Source organism: Psammomys obesus, unplaced genomic scaffold (genome assembly GCF_907164565.1).
Source record: "Psammomys obesus unplaced genomic scaffold, mPsaObe1.curated_primary_1811, whole genome shotgun sequence".
Classification (NCBI taxonomy): Eukaryota; Metazoa; Chordata; class Mammalia; order Rodentia; family Muridae; genus Psammomys; species Psammomys obesus.
The window spans coordinates 433,857-443,563 of record NW_026590118.1 but is presented as its reverse complement, the minus strand read 5'-3'; the positions used below and the strand labels follow the sequence as shown (position 1 = coordinate 443,563).

The following is a 9,707-nucleotide window of genomic DNA, read 5'->3' as shown; positions in this document are numbered from 1 at the left end:
CTAGGGTCAAATAGAAGGGGAGGAAGACCTCCCCTATCAGTGGACTAGGGGAGGGGCACAGGGGAGAAAGGGTGGGATTGGGAGGAGGTGAGAAAGGGGGACATAGCCTGGCAAAAATTGAATAAATTGTAATAAATAATAATAATTTAAAAAATTAAACCATTGTAATATAATACAATCCAAAGATACACACTGAGGAATAACAGGAAAATATTAAAATTAAAATTTTCTGTCTAAATCATTATCTTTCTATAAGAACAAAATTGTATGTACTATAGAAAAGATATAATTTATAACATAATAATACTATAATAACCCATGCAAGGGAAGTATTTTAGGAAGTATTTGTTGGTATAATGGTTCTCACATGAGAAAATATAAAGGTTGTATGTTCAGAGCAAAGGCTTGAGTGAAGTTGTAGGATTCAACATGGAAGAACACTACCAAAAACATCATGGATTCAATATTCATTTGGTTTTTAATTATGTTGCAGGATATTTGATCCTATTATGAACCCCAAAATGTGAACTATAAAACCCTGTTAACTGTTTGGTGTGGTTGAGTCCTATGACACACCTTTAATTCAAGAACTTTCTGTTTATTTGTAAATATGTGATTTCAGTATGGTTCAGCCAGCCCTAGTACACACCTTTAGTCCAAGAGCTCTCTCTTTACAGGATCTCATAAAGTTAACCCTAAATCAAGAGACAGAGAAAGAAACCAGCTGACAGGGATTAAAGAGTAGGTTGGACTTTGAGTTGAGGGGTATTTAAGAGAGTGTGGAGAAGAAGAAAAGCCTTTTAGCTCAAACTCTGGCTTTAGGTTAGGCGTCAGCTCCTCAGCTCTCTGGATTTTTGGGCTTTGATCTAGCAAGCCTTTGGCCTTGGGGTTTTTTGTTTTGTTTTGTGGTTTTTTGTTTGGTTTTGGTTTGTTTGGTTGGTTGGTTGGGGTTTTTTTTTTTTTTTTGGCCTTTTTCTCCTGGACTGTCAGTTGAGCTAGTGAACCTTTTGGGTTTTTTTTTCTATCCAGCCCTGAGCTGAGAAAGTCAGCTAGGTGCTTACTCTGCCTCTGTGAGCTAGCAGGTTTTCACCCCAGCATCTGGCTCCTGAGTCCTTTTTGGTAAAACAGAATTAGTTTTTGATAGGTACACATTTAGCAAGGTTTCACTGCTGCTAAATTTTGCTCAACATCCATATTTGGTTATACAATCTATATTGTGTGAAAAACCACAGTTTAAGAAGGTGTGTTGTACTAAAAAAAGTGGAGCCTTTGGATATTCTATGAAAAAGTTGAACTCTGGCAGGCTTTTCCTCTACATTTCCTATCAAGTACTTATCAGACAAACAACCATAGAAACCAACAGACAGTGAAACACTGCTATGAGTACTACAAGAAACTGACTCTACCAGGAACAGCACAAAAAACTTATAAATTTAGGAGGCATAGCTCAGTAGCAGAAGATTTGGGCAGCATGAATAAGGCCCTGGGTTTTTCTCTTGCTTCACAAACACCATCACATTTTTAAAGTTAAATTTATTTTATTTACAAAAAATCTAGGAAGAAAAATGGGCAATTTGGCCAGGAAGTCGTGGCACATGCTTTTAATCCCAGCATTCGGGGGGCAGTGGCATGCAGATCTCTAAGTTCAAGGCCAGAGTGAGTTCCAAGACAGCCAAGGCTACACAGAGAAACCATGTCTTCTCTTGGAAAAAAAAAATAAAAAAAGAAAGAAGAAAAAAAAATGGAGAAACTGTAGCCAGACAGAAAAGTACAAAATGGAAACTTTCACATGCCTCTTTCTATAACTAATAACTCTGTAACTGTAAAAATAAGCAGAAAAAGCTGTAAAGATATGGAAAACTCTGAAAAAAAGTATAAATCAAATGGGACTAATATCTATAGAACATTTCATCCAATAAAAGATCCATCATAATGTTCACCAAGTGAAACTATATTGTGAATTATAGTGTAACCCTATATTTTAAAAATATATCAATCATATAGTTTGCTCTTGAATCATATTATAATTTAATTAGAAACTAATAATAGGAAGAAAAGTAGAAATTTTCAGAATATTTGGAAATTAAACAGAAAACTTTTATGACTTAAAAAAAGAAACAGAAAAATGAAGAATAGTAACAATTTGTGAAAATAAAAACAATATATCCATTTCTTGGGATACACCTAAGTTTACAGTCTTGAACACTTGCATTAGAAGATAAGAGATAAGAGTTGACAGATCTGGATGTGGTGACACACACCTGTGATCCCAGCACTCAGAGAGGCAGAGGCAAGTGGATCGCTGTGAGTTTGAAGCCAGCCTGGTCTACAAATCAAGTCCAGGACAACCAAGGTTACATAGAGAAACCCTGTCTTGGGGGAAAAAAAGACGAAAAAAAAAAAAAAAAGAAAAGAAAAGAAAAAAGAAATGGAAGAAGATAAGAGTTGAACCTAGGGGTGCAGACCTACAATCCTAGCTACTCTGCAGGATGAGGCAGGAAAAATGCAAGTTCAAGGACATCTTAAAGTATAGTCTCCTTATGCCCAGGAACAGTGTGATAAGGGAAACTTTTCCTTTACAGGGACATTCAGGGTCTGCTCCAGAAGCAGCAGACCCCCACAAACTGCTCCCCTGGTTTAGAGACTGATAGCCCAATCTCAAAGCTCAACAACTAAAATTAATATTTTTATATTTAAAGAAACCAAACCCAAAGCAATCAGAAAGAAATAATAAAGATGAGAGAATAAACCAACAAAATTAAAAGCAAATAAAATAATAGAGATCGATGAAAATGAAAGCTAGTTATTAGAAAATATCAGAAAGTTTAACAAAACTCTAGCCAGAGTGATCAGGAAAAAAGAAAAACAGACAGCCTAAGTTACAAAATAATAAATGAAAAAAGAAGCACTGTTAGAGATATTGTAAGGGAAAATGACAAAAAAAGAATACAGCAACTAACTTAATTACTTAATTTCAATAAATCTTACAATTCAGTAAAAAAAAAAAAACAAAAAAAAAAACTTGACAGGCTAAACTATCATTCAAGAAGATATGGATCCTCCAGCTAGTTGTTTAAAGAATGGAATTCTAAATTAATAAATAACCTTCCCAGAAAAAGACAATTTCAAATTGTTTCATGGTAAATTCAACCAGATATTTAAGGAAGAAGGAATACTAATTCTATGCAGTATCTTTCAGAAAATGCAAGAGAACACTTCCCTTTTCATTTTACTTGGCCAGCATTATGCTAATATCAGAACCAAGCAAAGAGAGTCTCTCACACACACCACAACACACACACATACACACACACACAGAGAAAACTATGTATCTTCTATGAACAGAAGCACAAATACCCTCAGCAAACTACAAGCAAAGCAAGTCCAAGAATACATGATAACCATATGAAGTTTATCCTGGGAGTTCACAGCTGGCTCAGGATTGAAAACAAACAAACAAAAACAAATGAGTGTAGGAATATGTCTTGGCAATAGAGTGCTTACTAATAGCATGTGCAAAGCCATGGTTTCCATCTCCAGTATCACAAACATAAGAAGTAATCCCAGCCAGGTGTGGCAGTGCATACATGTCATGCCAACATTTGGGAGGCTAAGGCAGGGTGACTGTCACAAGTTTGAGGCCAGCCAGAACTTCAAAACAAGTTTAAGACAAGTTGAGGCTTCAGAGCAAGATCCTTCTCAATAAATAAATAAATAAAGAAACAAACAAAAACAGTCAGGAACTCAGCATAGTAAGAGATCAAAAAAAGAAAGCTACTTATCACTTTATAGATTAAGAAGTATGAATTCACAGTTTTAAAAACATTCAGCAAGCCCTGTGGTGGTACGCGCCTGTAATCCTCGCACTCAGAAGGCACAGGGAGATAGATCTCTCTAAGTTTGAGGCCAGCTTGATCTACAGAGAGTTCAAGAACAGCTAGACTGTTAAAAAGAGATACCCTGTCTTGAAAAAGCAAAAATAAAATAAAAATAAAAAACCTCAGTAAATTTGCAATACAGGGAACATACCCAATTTGGTAAAATGTGTCTCCAAAATACCTATAGCTCAGGCTGGAGAAATAGCTCAGTAGTTAAGAGCACTTGTTGTCTTGCAGAGGGCCCTATTGTTGAATATTAATATTTATTACTGATTTATCTTTTAGTTAATCAGCAATTATTCCTAAACCAGCTGTATACCCAAATCACCACACAGAGACTGGGCTTTATTTAATTAACCTAGAGCACAATGCTGGCCAATAGTTACTCCATCCTAAACCTCCAAGCCCACATAGTTTCCTACCATTCAGATTTCACCCATTAGACTTGATTTTAGTCATATCTTAGGTGGGGCTCATCCCTCCTCAAGGTTCAAAGTCCTCTCCTGCTGATCTCTGCTCTCCGCCTCCTCCCAATTACTTTTTTCTCCTTGCCTCTGGACCAGGATGTCCCACCTTATTCTCTCCATTGATCAGCATTGTGGCTGGTTGTTTAATTGAAGTTACAGAGAACAAAGGGTGGCATGTTTACACAAACTTGAGACAGGTGATGCTTAGAATAAGCATCACAATGCAATGTCCTGATTGAAACCAGATAGTGGGGGCTGGAGAGACAGCTCAGTGGTTAAGAGCACTGGCTGCTCTTCCAAAGGAATTGAGTTCAATTCCCAGCAGACCACATGGCAACTTATAACTGTCTGTAACTCCTGTTCCAGGGGATCCGACACCCTCATACAGATAAACATGCAGGCTAAACACCAATGTACATAAAAAATACAAATAAATAATATTTTAAAAAAAAGAAACCAGATAGTGGAGTAGAGGAATCAGCATTTGAACGAACAAAGGTAAATTATATACATTCCAAAAGATTACACCAACAGGGCCCAGAATTGATTCTCAGAACCCACAAGGAGGCTCACAACTACCTATAATTCCAATGCTAGGAGAGTTAGGATTTTGGAACAAAACCTGCTTCTGGGTTGCCTAGCAACTTAAAATGTCATCATGTGTCGTCAACCAGGTGGCCACACCTAGAAGGCATGGTTACCTTGCCCCTTAAAAGGACGACCTGACATGTATCTCTCTCTCTTGGTCCTTTCTCTCTTGGTCCCTTGTTCTCTTAGTCCTTCTTCTCTTTGGGGGCACCCCCTCTCTCTTCCTCCTTCTCTCTCTTTCCCTCTTTCTTTCCCCCATCATGTCCTGCTCTCCCTTCTCTCTCTCCATATCCACCTTAATAAACCTCTTTTATATATAAGATCTGTCTGCCGTATGCCTGATCGTCTTTATTTAATTAGTTTGTCCCATAACCTTACAGGGGGATCTGACCTTTGTAGATATTGCATGCACATGGTGTATATCCACATGCCAGCCAAACGCCTATACCCATAAGATGAAAATAAACTTTGAAAAAGACTTAAATACTTAAAGTATTTGAACTAAAAAGTAAATGTCATTTAGTGTTGTGGTAATAACTAAGTTAGTTAATTAGCATAGTGTGGCATGTACGCATATGTGTCATGTGTGTGAAGTCCAGAGGTTGACATTGCATGTTATCCTTCAATCATTTCTTTACTTTTTTTTTGACAGTGCCTCTCACTGAGTCTGGAACCACCGCTTATATCCAGCAAGCCCCAGTTTCCTCATGTCTCCACCTTCTCATTGTTGGAATGATGGGTATAATCACTATGCCCAGCTTTTATGTTGGTGCTGGGAACCTAAACTCAGGTCTGACTGATCTATCTCCTCAACTCTCTATCATTTCTTAAACCAAAGGAATGGATTTAAGCTAAAAGTTCAATGATAAAAAAAATTGTTAAGTTATGATACATCTGTTATAAGAAATATTACACAATGGTTTGAAAATGAAGTAAATCTGCACATGCTAACTTGGGAAAATGTATACACTAGTTGTAGAAAGGAAGAGAAAATTATTGGACAATATTATTTATGTGAAAATAAAATTACATATTTTCTAGGAAATGTTCTAGAATGATAACACACATCTAAAAGCTCTTGTCCTTAGCGACAATCTGAGAAGGGTACAATGTGGGGGAACATTTCATTCAATTCATTCCAACAATGTTTGAATTTTGATAAGAATAAACGTCTAGATTACATGTGAAACAAAAAGAGGAATCAACTTTGTCTAAAAAGTGGGAAGAGCAATGATAAAAACTAACATTTTAATGGCCTTGGCTCATGTAATCAACCGGACGAAATACAATGTACTGAAAGATGTGCCTGAAAGCAAACTGTGCTTCCATTTGTTACTACGAACCTTGATGAACTAAGTTATTGTGGCCAGTTGTGCTAACTAGCTTTGTTACTTTACTGTGTTAAATATATTATGACTATGGAATCTGTGAGGACCAGAACCAAGTCTTTTCTATTTCTTCCAAACACCAAACACTGAGACTATTTTAGAGATGGCACCCAGTTAATGGAAGGAAGTAGAAACAACTCAGAAGAGCTGGATTAAACAGACTAACAGCACTGTCTGGCCTTGTTGAAATAGCTCATCATTGCCCTCTCCTGGCAAAAGGGATTTCTGCAGCACTTAGTGATCAGAGGAAACAATCTTTGAGATATTTTCCAAGGATTAAAAAAAAAGTCTCAATAAAAGGAAAAAAAAAGTTCCAACCAGAGACTAAAAGGTAAAAGTTTGTGCCTTGGAATGTTGGTAATATGGCACCTGGGTTCTCTTCTGTTTTCAATCTTGTCCATCATCACATCTATTCATAATCTATTCATAATCCACTCTTACTGCAACAGGTCCATTTTACCAAAAAATAACAAATTACAAAAGGTCTACATATCCAAGTCTTCCCAAAAATCATCAAACACTAATAAACTCTCCTGAATCAGCCTGCTGAAGACAAAATACAAACCAAAATTGGGGTATTGGGGAGAGACGTGGGGGGGGGGCACTCCTGCATAAACCTTGTTCTCCAGATTCACCATCTTGAATCAGCTATTGGAAAGTTTGTGCAACTCTGAAAACTTCCAGTAATCCTTTAAATTACTCTCATTAAGGGCACCAAGGAAAGCCACCCAGGGAACAATACTGCAGGCCTCACCTGCCCATGTAGGGCATAGGAGCATGTTTTTGCTTGCTCAGTATCAATACATCTTCAAAGGAGCTGAAAAGTTAGGCAAGAAGCTTGGTGGTGCAAAGGATGAGAGATGTGGGATTCTGTGCTTTAGAATTTGTGAAATCAAAAAAATAATTCAGGGCTGGGTATGGTGGTGCACACCTTTAATCTCAGCGCTCCTGAGAAACAGAGGCAGGCAGATCTCTGTGAGTTGAAGCCAGACTGGTCTGTACAGTGCATTCTAGGACAGCCAGGGTTATATAGAAAAAAAAAAAAAGAGGGACATACTGGTATTATTCAAAGACATTTTTATATTCTGCATTTATGACGGCTACATACTAAGTAGAACAATATTCTTTGATTCAGCAGCACAAACAACAAAATCCTTTCCAACGACTCATAAAAGCGAGACTCTGTCTAACCCAGATATTGGGGGGGGGGGGCATTGAGCAACCTGATATTTAGGAAAAACTTCTGTTACAAATTTTAGAAAAATCCATACATTATTGATCTCTTCTTACGATTCTACCCCCCGAATTTCTACATGATATGTGCTCTTTAATATGGAAACAAAAGTACAAGCTGGTGAAATATGGGCTAAACAGGAATACCAATTGGAAAACGATGGGCACAAGTACCAGATAGAACCCCATTTGTGGTGGGATGCCTTAGTTGAGTACAAACCTGGGCGGGGTTGTTCCCACCAGCATGCTTTGGTTTCTCAGAGAAATTAGGAATTATGAAAGGCAGGGATTCATCAAGTTACTTATACCACCTACCACCTACCATCCCCCACCCCCACCCCACCCCGCCAAAAGGCAAGAAATCCTATTATCTATTTATACGCAGACCCCTGAGGGCTGAAGTGGTTCTTGCTAATGGCTAAAGACAGCTCAGTAGCAATCAGGTCTTTCAGCAGAATATTTTTAAGATCTTATCCTGAAAATACTAGGTATAATGAACTTTTGAGTTGTGTGCAGCTTATTTAAAGATGGTCCTATGATGTGCAGAAAAAAATGGACTTTTCTGAGTGTCCCCTATTTCATAACAGTACATGTCAATGATTCCTGTTGAACTAGAAAAGCGCGGTATCATCATAAAGAATAAGCTGAGAAGGCACATGATCATAAAAGAGTTACATTGTATAGTAAGAGTGTTCTATGATAGCAACAACGACAGTACTCGTTACAGTCCAAGAAGAATGCAGCAGCTTCACTGAGTGGCCCACACAGGTTTCCTCTTACTGTCCACTTCCCTGTCCCTCGCCCCGTTCTCCTCGCTGAGAAATGGAACTCCAGTCAGAGACAGGGCACCCTTTAGAGATGTGTCTCTGGTTGCTCCAGCATATAAACTGGCATTGGGGGTTTCAGCCTCAACCCACCTCCCTCTACCGCTGACTGTGGCATTATAGAGACGCTGAACACAGCTGGCAAGAGGCACCAGGCCAGCCTGCAGCAGCAACACAGCTCGACGTGTGATTTCACTTTCCGTCGTCCATTGGCCTCGCCTGCAGCTACAGCGCAGGGAACAGCTACGTTTGGCGCGCCGAGAGCCAGGGACTCCCCAGGACCACGCATGGCTACCCCACCGACAGAGAACCGAGGACCTGAAGGCCAGGGGTGAGTTGGTGCCGCTACTCACATAGCGCTGCAGCTTCCTCTCGGGGGGCGACTTGACGAGCCAGCCCGTGCACACGGCGTCGCCAGTGCTCATCGTGGCCGCCTCTGCCGCTGCCGCTGCTTCCTCCAGCTGGGCTGGGCGCCTGCAGCAGGAGGAAGTCTAGCCAGGGATGCCGCGGGGCGGGCTCGCCCGCATAGCACCGCCCCAAGCAGCAGAGCGACGCCCCCTCCTCTGGGTCCCCCAGACTTGAACCTAGACGGTGGGGGCAAAAAGTAAGCAGCAAAGTTAAGGAGGCCCCTTCGAGCAACTGCTGTGCCCCAAGAGGCTCTGCCTCTGGAGACGCCAAACAGGACGTCCTGCTGCTGCATCCCAGGTGCCCAGAGATGATCCGAATTCAGCAGTCATACTATCTGCAACCTCTTTGACTCTGGAGTTTTAAAACATGAGTCTAAGGTTGGGCCAGGTTGTATGTTGGGTACTTTAATAACAAAAATAAACAACTAATATTTATGGTGACTATTGAGTACCATATGCCAGCCATTTGTCGTAAGTGCTTCACAGCATCTACACAAACACCCTATAAGCTATATTAAGTCAATTTTGCCGATGCACAAGATGAGAAACAGAATAATGTCTCCTGTATAGAGCACACACTCAGGGAGTCTCCTATAGTGGTTAGAGTAAGTTGTCTGTCTCAAGAGTCATCCCTCCAAACACCACCTAGTCTTTATGAACTCACTTTAAAAAACGGGAAAGCACCATAGTAAAGTTAGAATTAACATCCATGATGTGAATACAAACTGTGTGCTGTTTTGTGGCATCTGGTCAGCTTCCTAATCTGCAATCATCTATTTTCCCTGATTCAGTACTTCTCACTTGGAAATGACATTTAGAAGCAGTAAGAAACTTACAAAACTATTTCTCACCACACACATTCACAATGTCTGAAGAGACATGACCATCTATGTGGCAGGGTTCGTTATCACTGTACAACCAG

The 9,707-nt window shown here is 39.6% G+C and overlaps 1 protein-coding gene across 3 annotated transcripts in view; it reads right to left on the bottom strand.

Annotated features, from left to right (window-relative positions):
- Positions 1-8,803, bottom strand: part of Gab3 (GRB2 associated binding protein 3) — a 92,244-nt gene extending 83,441 nt beyond the window's left edge. For all 3 annotated transcript variants that reach the window (XM_055606578.1, XM_055606580.1, XM_055606579.1), the window contains exon 1: positions 8,732-8,803. In XM_055606578.1, the coding sequence (XP_055462553.1) occupies positions 8,732-8,803 (72 nt within the window). The remainder of the gene's footprint in view (positions 1-8,731) is intronic.
- Positions 8,804-9,707: the final 904 nt, after the last annotated feature.